The following is a 24,929-nucleotide window of genomic DNA, read 5'->3' as shown; positions in this document are numbered from 1 at the left end:
GCTCTACAGTGAGCACTGGAGGGGAAGAGCAGAGAGCAGTGACTGTGACAGTAGCTCACAACAAAAAATTAGGAGTGGAGTTCATTGGTCCAAATCATTTGGTGGGGGATTATGGTGTGGGGTTGTGTTTTAGGGGTTGGGCTTGGTCCCTTAGTTCCAGCGAAGGGAACTCTTAAGGCGTCAGCACACCAAGACATTTTGGACAATTTCATGCTCCCAACTTTGTGGGAACAGTTTGGGGATGGCCCCTTCCTGTTCCACCGGTGTCAAGTGAGTGGAGCGGAATACCAGAGGGTGAGAAGGTAGCGTTAGGAAGCCAGGAAATAGCCACATAGGATAGACTTAAATCGCTGAATCCCCATTAGATTAGATAGTAGGTACAATGCCCGGCGGGTGTGGAGATGCGACTCGGTGTACATCTTGTGATATGTATGCGTTCCTCGGTCATGCGATCGAGGGCGAATACAAATGCGCAAAATGTGAGCACGTTGCTTCCCTGGAAGCTCAGGTCCTGAATCTAGGGAAGCAGCTGGCAACACTGAGACGAATGTCCATACCGGAGGAGAGCCAGGATTGTACCAATCAGGTGCAGGCAGGGGCCTGCACAGAGGTGGGCGGAGTATCGGAGGTGCAGGCATCAGAGCAGAGCAGAGGGGTGACAGTTAGGAGGGGTAGAAGGGGACAAGTCAAGGAGGCTGATCCTGGGCTGGAGCACCCCAATAGATACGCCCCGTTGTGTGATGTTGGGGAAACCAGTCAGGGACCAGCATTGCTGGAGCAGAGCGACACCCCTAGCTGCCAGGGGAAGAACTCCTCCAGTGAGGCCGGGAGAAAGGGAAAGGAAAGACAGGTGCTGGTGGTAGGGGACTCAATTATTAGAAGGGCAGACAGTGTAATCGGTGACAAAGACCGTGTGCGCCGAACAGTCTGTTGTTTGCCGGGCGCTCGGGTTCGGCACATCGCGGATCGGGTGAACAGATTATTGGGTGGGGCTGGGGAAGACCCAGCTGTCATGGTACACGTGGGTACCAATGACATAGGCAGAGGAAGACGGAGAGTCCTAAACGATTTCAGGGACTTAGGCGCTAAGTTGAGGACTAGGACCTCCAAGGTAGTATTTTCCGAAATACTACCTGTACCTCGAGCCACACCAGAGAGGCAGCGGGAGATTAGGGAAGTTAACGAGTGGCTGAGGAGCTGGTGTAGTAAGGAGGGTTTCGGGTTCCTGGAGAACTGGGCCGTCTTCTCAGTCGGTCACCGGCTCTTTGGTAGGGACGGATTGCACCTAAATGGGGTGGGTGCAGCCGTACTGGGTGCGAGGATGGCCAAAAAGTTAGAGGGGCTTTTAAACTAGGGAATGGGGGGGAGGGTACAGATGTAGAATTAGCCAGTGGAAAGCAAGTTTCAGAGGGCAGAAATGGGGGCATTAGCGGTAGGGTGTTCGGAGCTCCTATACCTAGGGTGGGTACGGGGAAAAATCAAGAGAGCAGCCTAAAAACATCAAAATTACGAGGCTTATATACCAATGCCAGAAGCCTGGCCAACAAGATGGGAGAGCTGGAGCTGCTGATGTTTGAGGAGGACTTAGATTTTGTGGGGATAACTGAGACTTGGTTTGACAGCTCTCATGACTGGATGGCGACCATTCAGGGGTATTCCCTTTATCGCAGAGATAGAGAGGGTAAAAAAGGGGGAGGGGTATGTTTGTATATTAAGAACAGTGTACAGGTAAATATGAGGGATGATATTAATAATGGAGCTATGGACGAAGCAGAATCCCTATGGGTAGAGCTTCAAAGGGAAGGCACGGTGGGGAAGGTAATATTGGGCGTATGCTATAGGCCCCCAAACCAGAGGGAGGAGGGTGAGGTGGACCTCATGTTACAGATAGGATTGGCAGCAAGGATGGGAAATGTCATTATAATGGGGGACTTTAATTATCCTGATATAGACTGGGCAGAAGGAACCGCGCATTCAGCCAAGGCTCGACAGTTCCTAAATGTTTTGCAGGACAATTTCATGGGTCAGATGGTGAATGCACCGACAAGAAACAATGCGGTACTTGACCTACTGATTACCAACAATACAGACCTGCTCACGGATATAGAAATACGGGACAACTTAGGGAACAGTGACCATAGGTCAATTGGTTTCAGTATTAATTACAGTAATAGGAAACACAAGGGTAATATAAGGACACTGAATTTCAAAAGAGCCCATTTCCCTAAACTGCGCTCGCTGCTAGAAAATATCAAATGGGATAGAACCCTGGGAACAAAGAACACGGAGGAAAAATGGGAGTGCTTCAAGAGCATACTTAACAAGGGGGTGGGCCAGTGCATTCCACAGGGAAATAAATTTAAAAGAGCAAAACTAAACCCTGGGTGGCTAAACTCCAACATAAAAATGTATATTAGAGCTAAAGAAAAGGCCTTCAAAAAATACAAGAGTGAGGGGTCATTGGCAGCATTTAAGCACTACAAAGAGTGTAATAAGAAATGTAAAGATGAAATCAGGGCGGCTAAAATAGAACACGAGAGACATATAGCGGAGGAGAGTAAAAAGAACCCCAAGAAGTTCTTTAAGTATATAAACAGTAAGAAAGCGAGGCCAGAACACATTGGCCCCATAAAAGATGATAAAGGAAAAATGGCCACTGAGGACAGAGAAAAGGCGGAAGTGTTAAATAATTTCTTTTCTTCAGTCTTCACAAAGGAATCGGGGGGCTACACGAACCCAGCTTGTAAGGCCAAACTAAATAATACACCTCAGGAAGTGCCGCCATGGCTAACAGAGGATAGACTTAGAGCTAAACTAGAGAAACTTAACATAAATAAATCCCCGGGACCGGATGGCTTGCACCCAAGGGTTCTTAATGAGCTCAGCCAGGTGATTGCCAGACCATTATTCTTGATCTTTAAGGATAGTTTACAGACAGGTATGGTGCCAGCTGATTGGAAAAAAGCCAACGTGGTACCAATATTTTAAAAAGGGGCCGAGATATATCCCGGGTAACTATAGGCCGGTCAGCCTAACATCAGTAGTCTGCAAAATTTTGGAGGGGATGATAAGGGACCACATACAAGACTTTAGTAATGAAAACGGTATTATAAGTAGTAATCAGCATGGATTCATGAAAAATCGTTCATGCCAAACCAATCTATTAACCTTCTACGATGAAGTGAGCTGCCACTTAGATAAAGGTAAGCTTGTGGATGTGGTGTATCTGGACTTTGCAAAGGCCTTTGACACCGTTCCCCACAAACGCTTACTGTACAAACTAAGGAAGGTAGGTATGGATCATAAGGTGAGTACCTGGATAGAGAACTGGCTCCAGGGGAGAGTCCAGAGGGTGGTGATTAATGGGGAGTACTCTGATTGGGCGGGTGTGGAAAGTGGGGTCCCCCAGGGTTCTGTCCTGGGACCAATCCTGTTTAATTTATTCATAAATGATCTAGAGGAGGGGATATCTAGTACAATCTCAGTATTTGCAGATGATACTAAATTAGGCATGCCAATATCTTCTATGCAGGATGTGGAAATCTTGCAAGCGGACCTGAACAAAATAACGGGGTGGGCAACTACATGGCAGATGAGATTTAATGTAGAAAAATGTAAAGTAATGCACTTGGGGGCCAGTAACCAGAAAGCAAGCTACTCACTAGGGGGGAAACCTCTGGGTGAGTCTAGGATGGAAAGGGACCTGGGGGTACTGGTAGACAACAGGCTTGGAAGTGGCATGCAATGCCAAGCCGCTGCAAGCAAAGCCAACAGAATACTGGGTTGTATAAAAAAGGGGATTCACTCCAGAAATAAAGAGATTATTCTCCCACTCTACAAGACTCTGGTCCGGCCACATCTGGAGTATGCTGTCCAGTTCTGGGCACCGGTCCTCAGGAAGGATGTGCTGGAACTGGAGAAAGTCCAGAGAAGGGCAACAAAAATAATTAGGGGAATGGAGGACATCAGCTATGAGGAAAGACTACAAGCACTGAACTTATTCTCTCTGGAGAAGAGACGATTGAGGGGGGATATGATATCAATGTACAAATACTGTACTGGCGACCCTAGCATAAGGAACAAACTATTCAGAGTAAGGGAATACAATAAGACACGTGGCCACTCACTAAAACTTGAGGAAAGGCGGTTTAACCTTAAAGTGCGTAAGGGGTTCTTCACTGTAAGAGCGGTAAGGATGTGGAATTCTCTTCCGCAAGCAGTCGTATCAGCGGGGAGCCTTGATAGTTTCAAAAAACTATTGGATGGACACCTTAAAGACCACAACATACAGGGGTATACAATGTACGGTTAAAAGCAAACACACACACACATCATAGGTTGAACTGGATGGACTTGTGTCTTTTTTCAGCCTCACTAACTATGTAACTATGTAACATGACTGCGCACCAGTGCACAAATCAAGGTCCATAAAGACATGTATGAGCGAGTTTGGGGTGGAGGAACTTGACTGGCCTGCAGAGTCCAGACCTCAACCCGATAGAACACCTTTGGGATGAATTAGAGTGGACACCTGACCTCACAAATGCGCTGCTGGAAGAATGGTCAAACATTTCCATAGAAACAATCCTAAACCTTGTGGACCGCCTTCCCACAAGAGTTGAAGCTGTTATAGCTTGGGGGATGGACTTGCTGGATGAAAACAGAGACCTGTGTTCCTAAATAAGAGGAACACAGGTTCCCTGTGTCTATTACTGACAGAACAGCAGTCTGCCATGTTTACAATGGCAGACTGTCATTCTGTCCCCATGGGGAGTGATCGCGGGTGCCGGCGGCAATCGCGGTCGCCGGACCCGCAGATCAGCTTCCCCTGTGGTGAATGGGCACACACCCTTACTCGCGGTCCCGCGAAGCGACGTACAGTTACGTTGTTTCACGGGACAGAGCTGAACTGCCGCCAGTATATGTACTGCTTGGTGGTCGGCAAGTGGTTCAAGTTCATGTGTGTGTGTGTAAAGGCAGGCATCCCAATAATTTTGGTAATATTTTGGTGTATGCAATAAAGCAATATATTTTTATATACTCTGATTGGGTTTTCCATACTCTGTTAACCTCTCCTGCCACCCATAGGGGTGATCCCTCTGGGACCACCCTTATGTTAAAGCGGACCGCCCAGAGTTAAAAAAAAATACAGGGATTATGTTAGCTATCTGCTATAACCCCAGTATTTAACGTCAAAGGACCGACGTCTACCTGCGGCGGGCGGTCCGTAAGTGGTTAACGAAAATCTGTCGTTTTTTCCGTACAAGAAAAATATTTGTGCCTTCGAGAATTTTCATACGAAAATTCGGAATCGGCCGTTGAAAGTTAAGTACACAATATACGAACATCATACGAAAATTCTTTGGATGAAAATGTTCGCCCAATTTTCTTATAGTGTGTACGAGCCTTTAGGTGGCCTTGAGGGCCCTCCAGAATTTGCAGAGGACTATCTTGTACATCCTACATCTGCTCCTGGTGACAAGCAGATGTGACCCGTCAATACTCAGTTATCTGTACCGTAAGCATATTCAGTATAGAAGCTGCAGTAATCCATTGCAATCAATAGTAATATATTAACTTGCTCATTCAGCTTCAGTTAAGTGGAATCAAACACTGTGCTTTCCTGGATTGTATTAAATAAGGTCATTGAGCTCATTGGAAGAAAACATTTCCATAACGTTCAACAAACTGGCACACGTGACTCATCATCTTACTGGATGTGCAGACTTTCTCTTTGATTTTGAGGTCCTGCCAAGTGTTCAGATTACTCATTGAATGCCGATACCATTGTGATGTGTCAGACGGCCACTCACACAGCTACAATGCGTTTCAGCCTGGGTGTCCACAGAGATCAAACATCCACAGAACTATATTTGGTATGTTCATCAATAGCCTTCCTTCTTATTTCATTCCTTTAGAACATTTGCAGCTACCTCGTTCATATGCCTCCGCTGGGTGCAGTTATGGGGCGTCCTGCAACGTCCAGCCGAGGAGCTCACACACAGACTCTCCAGGAAGGCCTGCTTGTGGGACTACATGTCCCATGAATACTTGCGCTCATCTTAAAAGCACTTGCACAAGTTTAATATTTGCTGCATTCACATATGAGCAGAGTGATTTTTAGGCATTTTTTTTTTTTTAGCGTTTTTAACCTTTTTTTTAATGCATATACGTGCATTGTAGAAGTGTCCTTATTTTTTCTGCTTAGTGCGTTACTCACCTGGAACAAGCATGTACATATCAATTGTTCCAATGTTTCGCTGGCTGCCTGCATGCTCTGGGGCAGTGGACTCCAAACGGTGGCCCGCGGGCCAGATGTGGCCCTTTACTTGTCTTTTGTCGGCCCTTGAGGCACTATTCCTACCACTGGACAATGGGACACTATTCCTCCCACTGATAGCAATGATGGGGCACTATTCCTCCCACTGACAGCAACAATAGGGCACTATGCCTCCCACTAATACCAATGATGAGGCACTTTTACACCCATTGATACCAACAATGGGGCACTATTCCTCCCACGGACACAACGATGGGGCACTATTCCTCCCACTGACACAACGATGGGGCACTATTCCTCCCACTGACACAACGATGGGGCACTATTCCTCCCACTGACACAATGATGGGGCACTATTCCTCCCACTGATATCAGCGATGGGGCACTATTCCTCCCACTGACACAACAATGGGGCACTATTCCTCCCACTGACACAACGATGGGGCACTATTCCTCCCACTGACACAACGATGGGGCACTATTCCTCCCACTGACACAACGATGGGGCACTATTCCTCCCACTGACACAATGATGGGGCACTATTCCTCCCACTGATATCAGCGATGGGGCACTATTCCTCCCACTGACACAACAATGGGGCACTATTCCTCCCACTGACACAACGATGGGGCAATATTTCTTCCACTGACACAAGGATGGGGCACTATTCCTCCCACTGAACAATAATGACGGGGCCCTATTCATTCCGCTGACCCCAAGAATGGGCCACTATTTCTTCCACTGACACCAAGAATGGGGCATTATTTCTCCCACTGAACAACAATGATGGGGCTCTATTCTCTCACTGAACGACATTGATGGGGCATTTTTTCCTCCCACTGATACCAAAAATGGGGCACTATACCTCCCACTGATATCAGCGATGGGGCACTATTCCTCCCACTGAACAATAGGGTTTAATGTACACTGGAAGCTTCTAAGCTTGAGAAGACCTTGCTCGCAGTCTCCACTCTAATTCATCCCAAAGGTTTTATCGGGTTGAGGTCAGGGCTCTTTGCAGGACAGTCAAGTTTTTCCACCCCAAACTCCCTCATCTATGTCTTTATGGACCTTGCTTTGTGCAGTGGTACGCAGTCATTTTGGAACAGGAAGGGGTCATCCTCAAACTGTTCCTACAAAGTTGAGAGCATGAAATTGTCCAAAATGTCTTGGTATGCTGACTTGTTAAGAGTTCCCTTTACTGGAATTAAGGGCCAAGCCCAAGCCCTGAAAAACAACCCCACATCATAATCCCTCCTCCACCAAATGATTTGGACCAGTGCACAAAGCAAGGTCCATAAAGACATGGATGAGTGAGTTTGGGGTGGAGGAACTTGACTGGCCTGACCCCACCCAAATAGAACACCTTTAGGATAGATTCGAGCGGAGACTGCGAGCCAGGCCTTCTTATCCAACATCAGCGCCTGACCTCATAAATGCAGTTCTGGAAGAATGGTCAAACATTCCCATAGACACACTCCTAAACCTTGTGAACAGCCTTCCCAGAAGAGTTAAAGCTGTTATAGCTGCAGAGAGTGGGCCAACTCAATATTGAACCCTACGGACTAAGACTGGGATGCCATTAAAATTCATGTGCGTGTAAAGGCAGCCGTTCCAATACTTTTGGTATTTTAGTGTATGTTTAATGCCTAATAAATATTTTATTTTTTTCCTGTATGTAACAATAAAGCAGTTTTTAAGTTAAACTGGATGTACCATTTTTTTTTTTTTTTAACTATTCCTTTGTTAATGCAGCACACATATTTTTCTTACACTTATGTGTATAACTCCCGTGTGCCTATCTGAGGCCTCCGTCTCCTTTTCTCGCGGCATATCATCTACATAACGTATATGTAGGGGGTCAGCTCTCCTAATGTAAAACATATGAAACATAGGGATATGATTACCGTGCTGAGGGCACACATTCTCTGCATGTTTAAGCATGTCATTTACCTTCAATTATGTCATATAGAGTTCTTGGTAAATTTACATAATAATATCGGAGGAAAGGAAGCATCCGTCCACCAATTTAATACGCGCTTGTCACGCAACCAAAATGGAACTCTAATTCTCAGACTTTTGTACCGTAAAATTCCTAATTTCTCTTTTGTTCATTGACGGACATAGCTCCTGATTCTTCTTAACCATTGGGTTATACTGCCCCCTACAGGAGTAGGACACTAGGCAGGATAAAGCTTGACTATGCCTATGGGCAGTCCCAGGGGGTATACACCCACTCTCAGCTATAGGCTATATTTATGCCTAGTGAGGAGTAAGGACCTAGTTCCTTGCTGAGATCTCTGGTCCTAGCGATATTTTTCTTTTTCAGGTGAGCTCCAGTTGTTTATGGTTGAGCTCCATGTTACCTGGTTGGCTATGGTTAGCCTTGGGAATTTTTTCAGCTTTTTTCCCCCACCCCTCATGTTTAACACTGCTTTAGGACGTCTCTGTGGCTAAGAAGAATCAGGTGCTGTTTCCGTCAATGTATAGGCGCTTTTCCACTGCATGGAACCGCATGGTACGGTGTAGGAACGGTTTGGTACGGTACGGTACGGCGGCGCTTTTCCACTGCATGGAACCGAACGGTTCGGCTCGCTTTTGTGCTTTTCCACTGCTGGTACCGCATGGTACGGTGTAGGAATGGTTCGGTACGGTACGGCGGCGCTTTTCCACTGCATGGAACCGAATGGTACGGCTCTCTAAAACAGTACCACCTCGATTGTGGTTCCAAGAGGTACCATACCAGTACCATATCCCACAATCCTTTGCATGCAGTCACTACTAGCCACTGATTGGTCAGAGAAATGTTGTTATCCCACCCACTTAACTTTAGTACTACTTTAGTGGAAAAGCAAACCATACCAAACCGTACCGAAGCGTTCCAACACCGTACCATGCAGTGGAAAAGCAAACCGGGCCAAGCAGGGCCGAGTAGAGCCGAGCCGGTACTTGCAGTGGAAAAGTGCCAAAAGAAAGAGAAAATGGGATTTTTTACTTACCGCAAAATCCATTTCTCTGATGCTCATTGATGGACACAGCACTCACCCCTCTATGGAGTTGGCTTTCTTCTGATACTGCTTGTAACAAAACTGCCTACAGCTGAGAGTGGGTGCATACCCCCTGGGACTGCCCATAGGCATAGCAAAGATTTTTCTTGCCTAGTGTCCTACACCTTTAGAGGACAGTATAACCCAATGGTTAAGAAGAATCAGGAACTGTGTCCGTCAATGAACAAAAGAGAAGTCGTGTCTCTTTCTGTTCACAGATGGACCTCAAAAAGGGTTGTCCGCTTCCTCTGCGACCATTTCCAGATGGATCAGACGGACGATGGTTCAGGCCTATTCCATCAGGGGTCAGGTTCTTCCTTTCTTTGTTAAGGTGCACTCTACTCGGGTGCTCAGTGCCTCCTGGACCTACCTTCATCAGGCGTCAGGCGACCTGATCGTCGGTGCACATTTTCACAAAGTTCTATAAAGTGGATGCGTTGGCATCTGCAGATGATTATTGTAAATGAGGAGCTAGCCGTGTTGTCACCAGTCTCGGACCGTACTGCAGACGTCCGGGACTATCCTGTACACGCTGTTTTTTCATCTGGAAATTGTAAGTGTCATTTCACCTGCTTTTGCTAATAAACTGAAGGTAATGCACTATAGTCCCCTCTTCTTTTTTGGGCACGATCTTTTGGCACTACCCCCCTGCTTGGAAGCCTATAGATCATCTCAATCTGGAAGCAGCTAGCTGATCTATTCTCCTGAGAATCGTATCATCTATTTGAGAAGTTTGGACCTCCGGATAAATACAGTATATACTCACATCTCTCCACATTTTGGTAAGAGTCCACTCCTATCACTGGGTGTTCACAGTGCATCTGAGATTACTTTTATTCACTTTGGATCACAGTCTGGGATGAGGCCCCACCCACCTCCCATCACTCCCTAACCTTCACCTTTTTTGGACTGAAAGACTTTATATATATTTTCTTATTTTTCATAGTCTTTTGGATACACAGGTTGTGCACTTACTGCTGACCAAGCAGACATTTCACATGAACATTTGTGTTCTTTTCATTTTGTTTAGCGCACTTTTGTAATTTATGTTTCATATATTACTACCCCTTCACAATCTGCAGATGATTCCTTTGGCCACAAGGTTTTGCAGGCTGCTGTTTAGAGGATCTGATTCTCTTCGAGGGTGTATTGTTTTTTTCTGGTGAGCTCCAGTTGTTTTGGTTGAGCTACTCTTTACCTGGTTGGCTATAGTTTAGCCTTGGGAATTTATTTTTCGCTGTTCCCTCCCCCCTCATGTTTAACACTGCTTTGGGACATCCCAATGGTTAAGAAGGTCAGGAGCTGTGTCCATCAATGAACGAAAGAGAAAATGTGATTTTTGACTTACTGCAAAATCCATTTCTCTGATGTTCATTGACGGACACAGCACCCACCCCTCTGCGGAGTTGTAATTCTTCTGACACTGCTTGTACAAAACTGAGTACCTATAACAGAGAGAGGGAATATACCCCCTGGGACTGCCCATAGGCATAGCCACACTTTTTTCTGACTAGTGTCCTACTCTTGTAGGGGGCAGTATAACCCAATGGTTAAGAAGAATCAGGAGCTGTGTCCGTCAATGAACATCAGAGAAATGGATTTTACGGTAAGTCAAAAATCCCATTATTTTCATGTTGTTTGTACTATGGACATGGCGGCTGTCTTATAAGTCTTCATTTGAAATGTTTCTTACCCTGAGTGCGGTTGTTGTGAAACTAGAATAAATGCTATGGAAGTTTAGCAGTGGTTGCTGTTGAGCCATAAATAAGAGATTAGTGCAGTGAGTGCAGGTGTTGGTAAATGTTGTTATCATTCCAGGTGTCCTACACGATGGCAAACATTGCAGATATGCCAGATATGCCTCTTCTATGTACCTTTCTATACCAGCTTTTCGAAAGACAGCCAGCTCCCCAATTTGTGGTCTAAGCTTCACCCATTTCACTAAGCACTATCAGCCAACTACCAACAAAAAACCATTTAGTAGCCTGACAAGACTTCAATTATGTTGCGTCAGCTAGTCTCTGCATGGCACCTTTCTGGATCGGCTTATTCTCAGTACCCCCAACTTTTCCTGGACTGAAGATCGTGGGACTAGACTGGAGTGTGATCTTCGGGTACTGGGCTCTGCAATGTGGCACTTTCCAGACCTTTGTGTATTGCATTAGCTGCAGAGCACTCTACAAATCCAGAGTTGAGGCACAACGTTTGGGGTGACCCTGTCTTTGTAGACTTACGTAGTGAGTAAGGCCACTAAGGCTGAAGCACCGGAAGCTACTTCACAGTTTGGTATCGTTAGGCCACATTATAAAATTCCTACCACTGCCATTTTAATGCAGTAAGGCAAACAAATGTTAAGCCAGTCTCCAAACAATTGTTTGCTCAACCTTCATGCCTCAGATTTTTTGGCTAATGTCCTAAGAAATTTGGTGTCTTTCTCTATCGTTCATTGACGGATGCAGTTCTCTCTGATTCATATTAGTAAGGTTATACTGCCCCCTACAGGAGCAGGACACTAGGCAGAAAAAAGTTCTGGCTACGCCTATGGGCAGCTCCGGAGGGTACACCCTCTCTCTTCCTGCATAGGATGTCAACTCTCCTCAACTCTCCTGAGAAAAAGCGTTACTATATTTTTTGCTAGCCTTTTTTTGGGGGGGGGGGGGGGTTAAAATTTGGGTACACCATAGATTTTTTCTTTTTGTCTTTTTTTTTTTTTCTTCAAAGTTCTCTTTTTTGGAAAATGATACTTTAAAATACAAAGGTTAGCCTTGGGGCATTCCCTGGCTAACAAGTGTACATAGCCACCTACGAGATATAAATGTCACACTTAGTGCCGGTTCACACTAGGTCGCTCCGACTTAGGGGGCGACCTGTGAAGTCTTGTGCAGCGCGACTTGCACGGACTTCATAAAATGAATGTCCATGCAAGTCGCTCCAGGTCGCCCCGAAGTCGTACAGGACCCTTTTTCTAAGTCGGAGCGACTTGTGTCGCTCCTATTAGAACGGGTCCTGTAGCAGTCAATGGACCGCGACGGTGCGTGACTTGTCAGGCTGACCAAGTCACCTGACAAGTCGTACTAGTGTGAACGGACACTAAACCTTATAACACTGATCACGCATTACTCAGATCTACATCAACCAAGGACTATCTCAAAGAAATAATGTAGCTAAGGAGATTCACTCTCCCTCCTACACACTCGAACATACTACAACGATGACATTAGATCTTGACCATTGTCACACCAATGCCATTTCCAATATGGTAAACAACATCTCTAAGGATAAATCTCAGCCAGGTTTAAATTAGGGCAGTTGCTAAGAAAAAGTAAATAAGATCAACCCGCAGGCTCGTAATCATCTGCTGTGGAGTCCACGTCCAGGTGCCAAACCTTTTCATATTTCTTAGGGCAACCCCAAGATAAAAACTTGTTGCTTCCAAAATTACAATCTAGAAGAACTGTTTGGCTTCTTGGGGATAGCAACTAGTTAACTGTAGAGTTAACTAGTTGCTTCCAAAATTACAATCTAGAAGAACTGTTTGGCTTCCACTTAAGCGCGATCGCGTTCCGAACGTAGAATAGGAGGCCCAGTAAGATGCATGTTGCTCTGGCAAAAGCTAAAGAGACGACCAACTCCAGGAAACAAACACTAACCATTAAGGGAACAGGTATAGTGGTCAGAGTGGTTTTAATTTGGGTCACCTCCCGCCAATAATTCTGGATTCCCAAAAAATATGGGCAAATCTTGGAGGGTTGCTAGAAAATCTCCAACAGCAGGGGAAGGAGCTTGGTGTAGATTTTCTTTGTTGTCTTGACTTCAGTTATGCTGCTTGAGCTAGTCTCTTCATAGCAGCTACCTGGATAAGCGTATCTCAGTAACAACTTTGGAAGCCGTACCCCAACTTCACTGGACTGAGGATTGTGGGGCTAGGCTGAAGTGTGATCTTTAGGCACATTGGCTCTGCAATGTGGCACTTTCCAGATCTTTGTGTACTGCGTTAGCTGCATAGCATTCTACACATCCAGAGTCGTGGCACACTCTATGGTGTGTCCCTGTCTCTGAAGACTCCTGTAGTGAGTAAAGCCAGTAGGACTGAAGCGCCGGGAGCTACTTCACAGTTATGGTGCTTTTCCACTGCATGGAACCGAACGGTTCGGCTCGCTTTTGTTCGTTTCCACTGCTGGTACCGCATGGTACGGTGTAGGAACGGTTCGGTACGGTACGGCGGCGCTTTTCCACTGCATGGAACCGAACAGTACAGCTCTCTAAAACAGTACCACCTCGATTGTGGTTCCAAGAGGTACCATACCGGTACCATATCCCACAATCCTTTGCATGCAGTCACTACTAGCCACTGATTGGTCAGAGAATCGTTGTTATCCCACCCACTTAACTTTAGTACTACTTTAGTGGAAAAGCAAACCATACCAAACCGTACCGAACCGTACCGAACCGTTCCAACACCGTACCATGCGGTACCAGCAGTGGAAAAGCAAACCGGGCCGAGTAGAGCCGAGCCGGTACTTGCAGTGGAAAAGTGCCATAAGTATCATTGGGACAAATTTTAAAATTCACAACACTGCCATTTTAATGTAGTAAAGGGCTAAGGATAAGGTAAATGAGCGCCAATGCCATCTACTTAGTGGAGTGTTACACACATACATGCTCTGCACTTGTTTCCCACCATTTAGCCTGAAGGAAGCACTATCCTGCTGGTGCTCCTGAAGCATATTATGGAACATCCGCTTTCCAGTCTGGTTCCCCTGCCAGCCTTTTGATTATCCTTGGCAGCCTTCAACCCTCATTAGCGCCTGCTGCTGGCTGAAGCAACCAGAGCTATCTCAGAGTTGGTATACAGTGCATCCGGAAAGTATTCACAGCGCTTCACTTTTTCCACATTTTGTTATGTTACAGTCTTATTCCAAAATGGAATAAATGCATTATTTTCCTCAAAATTCTATAATGACAATGTGAAATAAATTTGTTTAAAATCTTTAAAAAATGTATTAAAAATAAAAAACAAAAAAAATATTTTGTACATAAGTATTCACAGCCTTTGCTCAGTACTTTGTTGAAGCACCTTTGGCACCAATTACAGCCTCAAGTCTTTTTGAGTATGATGCTACAAGCTTGGCATATCTATTTCTGGGCAGTTTCTCCTATTCTTTGGAGGACCTCTCACGCTCCATCAGGTTAGATGGGGCTCGTTGGTGCACAGCCATTTTCAGATCTCTGCAGAGATGTTCACTCAGGTTCAATTCTAGGCTCTGGCTGGGCCACTCAAGGACATTCACAGATTTGCCCTGTAACCACTTCATTGTTTTTGCTGTGGGCTTAGGATCGTTGTCTTGTTGGAAGATGAACCTTCAACAACCAATCTAAAGTCCAGAGCCCTCTTGAGTAGGCTTTCATCAAGGATGTCTCTGTACATTGCTGCATTCATCTTTCCCTCGATCCTGACTAGTCTTCCAGTTCCTGCTGCTGAAAAACATCCCCACAGCATTATGCTTCCACCACCATGCTTCACTGTAGGATGGTATTGACCAGGTGATGAGCGCGCCTGGTTTCCTACAGACATGGTGCTTGCTATTCGGGCCAAAGAGTTCAATCCTTGTTTCATCAGACCAGAGAATTTTGTTTCTCACGATCTGAGAGTCCTTCAGATGCCTTTTGGCAAACTCCAGGTGGGCTGTCATGTGCCTTTTACTAAGGAGTGGCTTCTGTCTGGCCACTCTTCCATACAAGCCCGATTGGTGGAGTGCTGCAGAGATGGTTGTTCTTCTGGAAGGTTCTCCTCTCTCCATAGAGAAATGCTGGAGCTCTGTCAGATAGACCATCGGGTTCTTGGTCATCTCCCTGACTAAGGCCCTTCTATCCCAAACACCTAGTTTGGCCAGGCGGCCAACTCTAGCAAGAGTCCTGGTGGTTCTCCTCTCTCTACAGAGAAACACTGGTGCTCTGTCAAAGTTACCATTGGGTTCTTGGTCATCTCCCTGGCTAAGGCCCTTCTCCTCCCAGTTACTAATTTTTGCCAGGGGCCCACTCTAGGAAGAGTCCTGGTGGTTCCAAACTTATTCCATTTATGGATGTTGGAGGCCACTGTGCTCATTGGGACCTTCAATGCCGCAGACATTTTTTTGTATTCCTCCCCAGATCTGTGCCTCCATACAATCCTGTCTTGGAGGTCTACAGGCAATTCCTTGGATTTCATGGCTTGATTTGTGCTCTGACATGCACTGTTAACTGTGGGAACTTATATAGAAAGGGTGTGTGCCTTTCCAAATCATGTCCGGTCAACCGAGTTTACCACAGTACCACAAACAAACTTCTTTCACGTTGTTATTATGGGGTATTGTTTGTAGAATGTTGAGAAAAATAATGAATGTAATCCATTTTGGAATAAGGCTGTAACATAACAAAATGTGGAAAAAGTGAAGCGCTGTGAATACTTTCCGGATTCACTGTATATCCAGAACAGGCCATGTTTTCAGCATTTCCGTAATGCATTTAACCTAATCTGCTTTATTGGGTTACAGCATGGCAATTCTCAGCCAGATCTCTCACGGGGAATGACAGGATGCGAACAATCAGCTGTCCCTGCTAAAAGACATCCAGTACTCGGAAGTGCCTGCTATCACCCTTTATTCAAAACGAAACTCCAAATATAAAAATAGCAATGCACCGAAATTTCGTCCGAAAATAAGGTTTTTTTAGCAACGTGCTGTAAGCGATTTTACTGCAAATTTTCTGCGATTTTACCGTGCCCCCCCCCCCCCGGACACCTGGACATCTGGACATGTGCAGCAGCAAGCGGCTTTGGCTTCTTCCCCCTCAGTCTTCTGCCTCTCCTCCCTCTTCCTCCATGCTCAATGGCATGGGTTCTCCTTTCGGCCAATTGGGAAACGGGTCTCAGGACCCGTTCCTGATTAGCCAGGAGAAGGATCCGTGTGACAATAGCGAATTGTCACACAACTGGGTGGGCTCGGGGTGCAGTGCTCTGCGCCCCGAGCCCACCCTTGTTTTTTAGTGGGATCACCTTTATTGGCAGTGGGAGAGGTTCCCCCCCTCTCCCGCCGCCTCCCGGTCGTTTTTCCGGCTTACCGTAGCACGGAAAATGGCCCGGTCTGCTGTTCCCATTAGGCAGGAAGTCGAGTGAGGGCAAGATGGCCCTCACTCGACTCTATGGCCTTGGAGGACCGGAGCGACGTCATACATCACTTTTTAGCAACGGATTTAAAGAGCCCCTTTTTTTTTCATCGTGAAAAAAAAAATTACTTTTTTTTTTTTTTTGCTTTTTAGTGTAGATGTGAGATGTGAGGTCTTTTTGACCCCCAGATCTCACATTAAAGAGGTCCTGTTCTGCTTATTTCTATTACAAGGGATGTTTACATGCCTTGTAATAGGAATAAAAGTGATAAAAAAAAAAAAAAACAATGTAAAAATAAAAGATAAAATAAATAGGAAAAGAATGAAAGTGCCCCGTCCCTGTTAGCTCACACGCAGAAGGGAACGCATACGCAAGTCACGCCCACATATGTAAACGGTGTTCAAACCACACATGTGAGGTATCGCCGCGATTGTTAGGGCCAGGGACTATTCATAAGGATTCAGATATATTGGGCAGACTAGATGGGCCAAATGGTTCTTATCTGCCGACACATTCTATGTTTCTATGTTTCTAGCCCTAGACCAACTCTATCACTCTAAACTGGTAACCTGTAGAAATGTTTAAAATGTCGCCTATGGGGATTTTTAATTACCATTCCACGAGCGTGCGCAATTTTGAAGCATGGGATGTTGGGTATCTATTTACTCGGTGTAACATTATCTTTCACATTATAGAAAACATTGGGCTAACTTTACTGTTTTCTTATTTTTTAATTCAAAAAAGAGTATTTTTTCCCCCAAAAAATTGTGTTTGTAATACCGCTGCGCAAATACGGTGTGATAAAAAATATTGCAGCGATCTCCATTTTATTCTCTAGGGTCTCTGCTAAAAATATATGTTTGGGGGGTTCTAAGTAATTTTCTAGCAAAAAATACAGATTTTAACTGGTAAACAAGAAGTGTCAGAAAAAGGCCCGCTCCAGAAGTGGTTAATGATTGTGAAGACTGATGTAGTAACCTGTGGTGGTAACCAAGTATTTAGTTTTGGCCGTCCAATCAGAATGAATAAACCGATCCACGGCTGGCTTCTCTGTGCTGTTGGTTGCTGCGATGTGATAAAATCATTTGTTTTGAGTTTGCAGAAGTGGGAAACCCTTAAGATGTTGAAATCATTTTTTTTTTTGCAGATGAAAGTTCATGAAAATTAACAATAGCCGCCTTTGTTTTTTTTGTTGTTGTAGGAATCTTTCAAAAAAGTACCAGACAAAGAAGAACTCCAAAGAAGAGGAAGAGTCAAAGTGAGTGTCACGTTTTCTTTTGGAAGGGTGGGGAGCGGCTATGGGGTCACACGTCAGTCTTCTCTGTGCAGGGTGCAGTCGACAAAGCGCACAAGAATTCAAAGGATGCTGATGTCTGACTTTTCTGGTTATCTACTAAAAACTTCCTCTATTGTATGCAACATTTGATCTACATGATTTATGTATTTAACAGTGCAGCATTGTAGAGTACTCCAAAACAGCCAATCACAAATCATGTTTCAGCATCGTGGAGTATGCCGATCAGCTGGGTTCTGATTGGTTGCTATGGGTTGTAGCACAGCAGTTTTTATTTTCACTTAATGCTAGGTAAGCATTTATCAAAGGTTTGTGGGAAAAATAGCAAATAAAAAATAATTTGGCGTATACAATCGCTACACAAGTCATATTGTAATTGAATGTTATTAACCACTTCTGGACTGGAAGGATTTGCCCCCTCTTAATGACCAGGCCTTTTTTTTTGCAATTCGGCACTGCGTTATTTTAACAGAAAATTGCGCGGTCGTGTGACGCTGTACCCAAATAAAATTGATGTCCTTTTTTTCCCAGAAATAGTTTTCTTTTGGTGGTATTTTATCACCTGTGCCGTTTTTTATTTTTTGCGCTATAAGGCCCCATTCACACATGAGTCCGTCTGCCGGACTCCGTTTTTCTCAGCGGGGGATCGATCCGCCGATCCCCCGCTGAGCAGGCGGATGGCAGCTGTTCTCCGCACACAGTGGATGTGTCAGATCCCGGTTTTCTCTATGGGCTCTTTCACACGGGCGTTCCTTTTTTTTTGCCCGATCAGGTCCTTTTTTTTTTTTTTTTTGTAACGGACACGGATGACACTTGTGTCATCCGGTCCGTATGTCCGTTTTTCATCCCATCCGTTTGCGGATGAAAAACTGACATAATGCATGTCTATGTAAATACGGATGTCTGCGGATGACACCACTGACATCTGTTTTTGCTTCCGTTCCGTTTTTTGAAAGGAAGAAAAAATAGGGTTCTCCTCCGTTCAAAAAAAACTGAACTGAACTGACAAAAAACGGATGTCAGAGGATGATCATCCGATGACATCCGTATTTACATAGAGATACATTATGTCCGTTTTTCATCCGCAAACGGATGGGATGAAAAACAGACATACGGAACGCCCGTGTGAAAGAGCCCTATGGGGGAATCGGATGGGAACGGACCACCTGTCCATTCTCATCCGATCCAATCCCATCCGCTGGACGGATGGAAAATAGGGTTTTCATCCATCCAGATTTGACTTATCGGATCGGATGTCAGTGGACATGTCTTCGCTGACATCCGATGCCCCATAGGGATGCATGGGGGGGGGGCCGTTCAGATCCACCTGAAAAACGGACAGGTGGATCTGAACAGTCCGCCTGTGTGAAAGGGGCCTCAACCAAAAAAGAGCAACAATTTAAAATAAATAAATAAATAAAACAATATTTTTTACTTGCTATAAAACACGTCCAATAAAAAAAAAAAAAATCTAATTTTTTCATCATTTAAAACGGAGTTCCACCCGAGAATTTTTTTTTTAGCTAAAAATCCCCCCGGGACAGTCAGGGCTAGTGCATTTAAGCAACGATAGCCTCTGAACTGTCCCCGGGTTCACTTACCTTTTAGAAGAAATACTTACCTTGAAAATGTCTTCTCCAGCGCTGCCATCTCAGGTGTGGGCAGCTGAAGCCGGAGCGTCCTCTTCGGCGACGTTGGAGTCCCACAATGCACTGCACCGGCCACGCTCGTCAGTTCCGGTGCAGGCGCGTCATCCACTGCACAGCTTCTGGGCATGCCCAGAAGCTGTTTAGCAGGGAATGCCGCGCCTGCACCGGAAGTGACGAGCGGGGCCGGTGCAGGCGCATTGATTCCTGGGATTGATGACGTTCAGATCCCAGGAGTCAATACAAAGGAGGAAGTGACGGCGCGGGCCTCGGCCACAGAGGAGGGAAGGCGAGTATATTTTCATTAAAAACAAGGTAAGTGTAACAAAAAAATAATTAATTATCCAATTCTTTTTCAGGTTTGTGTAAGCTAGCGCACGGGGAAAAGTTTTTTTTTTTTAGGGTGGAACTCCGCTTTAAGGCCAATATGTATTCTGCTACATATATTATATATTATTCTACATATAAGTGTATATTGATTTGCAGAAATGTTATCGCATCTAAAAAAATATGGCATATATTTAGAGCTTTCTTTTGGTGGTATTTGATCACCTGTGCGATTTTTAATTTTTGCGCTATAAACAAAAAAAATTGTGACAATTCTGAAAAAAATAACAATATTTTTTACTTTCTGCTATATAACATTCTCAAAAAAAAAAATTTTAAATCAAATTTTTTCATAAATTTAGGCCAATTTGTATTCTGTTACATAACTTTGGTAAAAAAAAAAAAAAAATTGCCATAAGTGTATTTTGATTGGTGTGCGCAAAAGTTTTCGCGTTAACAAACTAGGGGAAAGATATTTGTCATTTTTATTGTTTTTTTTTTTCATTTTTTTTTAATAGTAATGGTGGCGATCTGCGATTTTTAGCGGGACTGCGACATTGCGGCGGATAGATCGGACACCTAACTGACTTTTTTGACACTTTAAGGGGGGGACCAGTGACATTACTACAGTAATCAGTGCTAAAAATATGCACTGTTACTGTAATAATGACTGGCAGGGAAGGGGTTAACACAGTGGGGGATCAAAGGGTTAAATGTAAGCCTTGTGGAGTGTTTTCTAACTGTGGGTGGCATGGCTTTTGGAATGATCACAGAGACCTGTGATCCTATATAGAAGGATCACAGGCGCTCTGTGATCATTCCAGGGAGAAGAACGGTCAGCTGTGTTTCCAATAGCTGACCGTTCTTCTCTCTCAGCTGGGAGCGATTGTAAAATGCAATGCAATATGGCTGCCTGGAGAAGTCCTGCACACACGAAATGTGATTTCCTGATTGCCTTACTGATTTTCCCAAAAGTCTGCACTAGTGCTGGCCATAAACTAGCCGAAAAATCGTCCGAAATTCAGTCAGTAGGATAGTTCTTTCGTTTTTCGGCCAGTGAACTGGCACGAATCGGTAATCAGTTGTGACGTTTTTGAGCCGAAAAAAACGAAAGACAAGTTTGGAAATTTTCTGCCGAACTAACGAACAAAAAAAAACGATTAATTTATATCATTTGAACGAGTCATTGGTCATCAGGGCTGCTGTTTGAAATCACAGGGCCCCGTACAACCTACTTGGCAGGGCCCCTCCGAATACATATCAAGACAAAATTTTCACCAAAAAATACACAATTATCATTATTAGCGGACACAAACATAACAGAGAACCTGTGTGAATTAGCCCTTTTTAATTTTTAATTGTTTTTTTTTACATAAAAAAATATATAATTTTTTAAAAATGTTAAAAATGTTTACAATTATCTTATTTTACAATTTTTTTAAATTATTTATTACAATGTTTAATTATTTTTTTTTTTTTTAGAATGTATTTTTTTTACAGGACAGGGAATCCTGCAGCGCTCTGGGAGGGGGGGGTGGTACATTGAAAGGGAGGCACAGGGAGGGGGGGATGGATTAGAAGCAGGTAGAACAGGGAGGGGGATCGGTGTCGGAGAAGCAATTACAGGAAGGATGCCCTGTGTCTGTGTCTCTCCCTGAAGCAGCTGAAAGCTGGCAGAAGGGGGGGAAACTGGCTTTTAGCTGCTGCTGAGAGCCGGACAGGGCTTTCTTCTGTAATTCCGCCCTGGCCGATCTCATCATTTCCTCGTGCTTTTGGGGCCCCCCTATGTGCCCGGACCCCTACAGGAGGACTGGTGGTCCCCCCTATCAGCAGCCCTGTCGGTCATTACATGATGGCACGAACGTTTGCTCTCACAGTCGAGTGTTCATTTTTCGAAAATGAGTTTGAATGAATTTTAGTCTAGTGTATGGCCAGCATAAGATGCAAGTCAGATTTTGGGCATCCCCTGCAACAAAAATGTCATTTTTTGGTGAGATAATCCCAAAGGACTCTCTGTACCTCCACATTTATTCCTGGAACTTCTTCACTCTTTTCTTTCACTTCTTAGATCAACACTGCAAGTTATACCTTGCTATTTTGTTATTGCTTACATAGTCAGGTTGAAAATAGACACAAGTCTATCTGGCTCAACCAATAAAAAACAAAAAAACAGTAAAGAAAACCCAATTATACAATCCCATATACCCATGATCCAATTTGCTCCAGCAGGGGAAAAAAATCCTTCCTGATCCCCCCAGAGGCAATCGGATATTCCCTGGATCAGCTTTACCTATAAATATTAGTACCCAGTTATATTATTTACACCTAGGAGAGAATCCAGGTTTTTTTAAAGCAATCTAGTGAGCTGGCCAGAACCACCTCTGGAGGAAGTCTATTCCACATTTTCACAGCTCTTACTGTGAAGAAACCTTTTTAATTTTGGAGACTAAATCGGTTTTCCTCTAGACGTAAAGAGTGCCCCCCTTGTCCTCTAGGATGGCCTTAAAGTGAACAACTCAACACCAAGTTCACTATATGAACCCCTTATGTATTTATACATGTTAATAATATTCCACCTTAAGCCCCCTCAGTTTCTCTAATGTTTTCTTGTAGCTGAGCTCCTCCATGCCTCTTATCAGTTTGGTTGCCCTTCTCTGCACTTTCTCCAGTTCCCTGATATCCTTTTTGGGAACTGGTGCCCAAAACTGAACTGCATATTCCAGATGAAAAAAAAGTAAACCCTGCTGCTTACCCATAGCAGAGCTAAATGTAATTAAAAACCACCTTCCCGGCACCCGAAAATGCATGTCCCGGGCATCAGGCGATATGATTTGCGCATCCCTGATAAAATGCAATAACTATATATACAGTATCTCACAAAAGTGAGTACACCCCTCACATTTATTGGGATTTTTTTTACCAAAAATATGTAGCAAAATATAAATTGGCCTAAAATGATGAAAAATTTTTTACATTTTTTATTGGGAATGTTATATAGCAAAAAGTGAAAAATATTGTTTTTTTTTTCGGAATTGTTGCTTTTTTTGTTTATAGCGCAAAAAAAATAAAATTCGCACAGATGATTGATTACCACCAAAAGAAAGCTCTATTTCTAGGGAAAAAGGAACATAATTTTTTTTGGGAACAACGTGCGCAATTGTCCATTAAGTTAACGCAGTGATGAAACGCAAAAAATGGCCTGGTCATTAAAGTCACAATATCACTCAAAAGTGAGTACGCTCCTCACATTTTTGTAAATATTTTATTATATTTTTTCATGTGACAACACTGAAGAAATGACACTTTGCTTGTATAACAGTGTAAATTTGCTGTCCCCTCAAAATAACTCAACACACAGCCATTAATGTCTAAACTGCTGGCAACAAAAGTGAGTACACCCCTAAGTGACAATGTCCAAATTGGGCCCAATTAGCCATTTTCCCTCCCTGGTGTCATGTGACTCGTTAGTGTTACAAGGACTCAGGGGTGAATGGGGAGCAGGTGTGTTAAATTTGGTGTTATCGCTCTCACTCCCTCATACTGGTTACTGGAAGTTCACTCAGAACAGGCCTCGCCATGGTCCACCAAAGAAGTTGAGTGCACGTGCTCAGCGTCATATCCAGAGGTTGTCTTTGGGAAATAGACATATGAGTGTTGCCAGCATTGCTGCAGAGGTTAAAGGGGTGGGGGGTCAGCCTGTCAGTGCTCAGACCATACGCCGCACACTGCATCAAATTGGTCTGCATGGCTGTCTTCCCAGAAGGAAGCCTCTTCTAAAGATGATGCACAAGAAAGCCCGCAAACCGTTTGCTGAAGACAAGCAGACTAAGGACATGGAATACTGGAACCATGTCCTGTGGTCTGATGAGACCAAGATAAACTTATTTGGTTCAGATGGTGTCAAGCGTGTGTGGTGGCAACCAGGTGAGGAGTACAAAGACAAGTGTGTCTTGACTACAGTCAAGCATGGTGGTGGGAGTGTCATGGTCTGGGGCTGCATGAGTGCTGCCGCCACTGGGGAGCTACAGTTCATTGAGGGAACCATGAATGCCAACATGTACTGTGACTGAAGCAGAGCATGATCCCCTCCCTTCGGAGACTGGGCAGCAGGGCAGTATTCAAACATGATAACGACCCCAAACACACCTCCAAGATGACCACTGCCTTGCTAAAGAAGCTGAGGGTAAAGGTGATGGACTGGCCAAGCATGTCTCCAGACCTAAACCCTATTGAACATCTGTGGGGCATCCTCAAACGGAAGTTGGAGGAGCGCAAGGTCTCTAACATTCTCCAGCTCCATGATGTCGTCATGGAGAAGTGGAAGAGGACTCCAGTAGTATCTGTGAAGCTCTGGTGAACTCCATTCCCAAGAGGGTTAAGGCAGTGCTGGAAAATAATGGTGGCCACTTTGGTTGACACTTTGGGCCCAATCTGGACATTTTCACTTAGGGATGTGCTCACTTTTGTTACCAGTGGTTTAGACATTAATGGCTGTGTGTTGAGTTATTTTGAAGGGACAGTAAATTTACACTGTTATACAAGCTGTACACTCACTACTTTACATTGTAGCAAAGTGTCATTTCTTCAGTGTTGTCACATGAAAAGATATAATAAAATATTTACAAGAATTTGAGGGGTGTACTCTTGTGAGATACTGTATAATCTTATAGGAAGATTTTTGTTGAAATTAAAAGTCTGGCGACAGGGTCTCTTTAACCTGTTGCCACAGCCTATGAGCCCTGTTCAAATGGGTGGAGCCTAATTTTTTAAAGTAAAAGTATAATGTAATTTCAGTGATCAAAAATGTTGAGGTTATTATGTCAGCGTGTACGTTTTTGTACCTTTTGAATTTGCGTGCTTGTTTTCTCTGACTGTGTTAATGTACACAATGTAGAGATTGATAGTGTAGCTACTAGGTCTGGGCTAGATCAGCTATTATATTGACCCTGACTAAAGCTGGCCATACATGTTCAAACTTCTCTTCAGGCCCATGGGCTTACCGAGAGAGTTCATTGATTTCCCCATCTGCAACTTAGATGGAGGAATCTGCCATGCCGACTAGTGTATTCTGACAGCTGGCATCCATGGCCGGCCACTTTTCTCTGAGTCCTCTGACAGTCGCCGCCCACTCATACAGTCTGCACTTCTGGGTATTGGTCTTATCCACAGGAGTAAGCTAGGCATAAGATT

At 44.4% G+C, this 24,929-nt stretch overlaps 1 protein-coding gene across 16 annotated transcripts in view; it reads left to right on the top strand.

Annotated features, from left to right (window-relative positions):
• Nucleotides 1–24,929, top strand: part of FNBP1 (formin binding protein 1) — a gene marked incomplete at its 3' end in the record, with an annotated part of 375,759 nt that overhangs the window by 109,432 nt on the left and 241,398 nt on the right. For all 16 annotated transcript variants that reach the window (XM_082263065.1, XM_082263071.1, XM_082263068.1 and 13 more), the window contains exon 3: nt 17,674–17,730. In XM_082263065.1, coding sequence (XP_082119191.1) covers nt 17,674–17,730 — 57 coding nt within the window. The remainder of the gene's footprint in view (nt 1–17,673; nt 17,731–24,929) is intronic.

Source organism: Pelophylax lessonae (assembly GCF_965119305.1).
Source record: "Pelophylax lessonae genome assembly, chromosome: 7".
NCBI lineage: Eukaryota > Metazoa > Chordata > Amphibia > Anura > Ranidae > Pelophylax > Pelophylax lessonae.
This window is presented reverse-complemented; position numbering and strand designations above follow the sequence as displayed.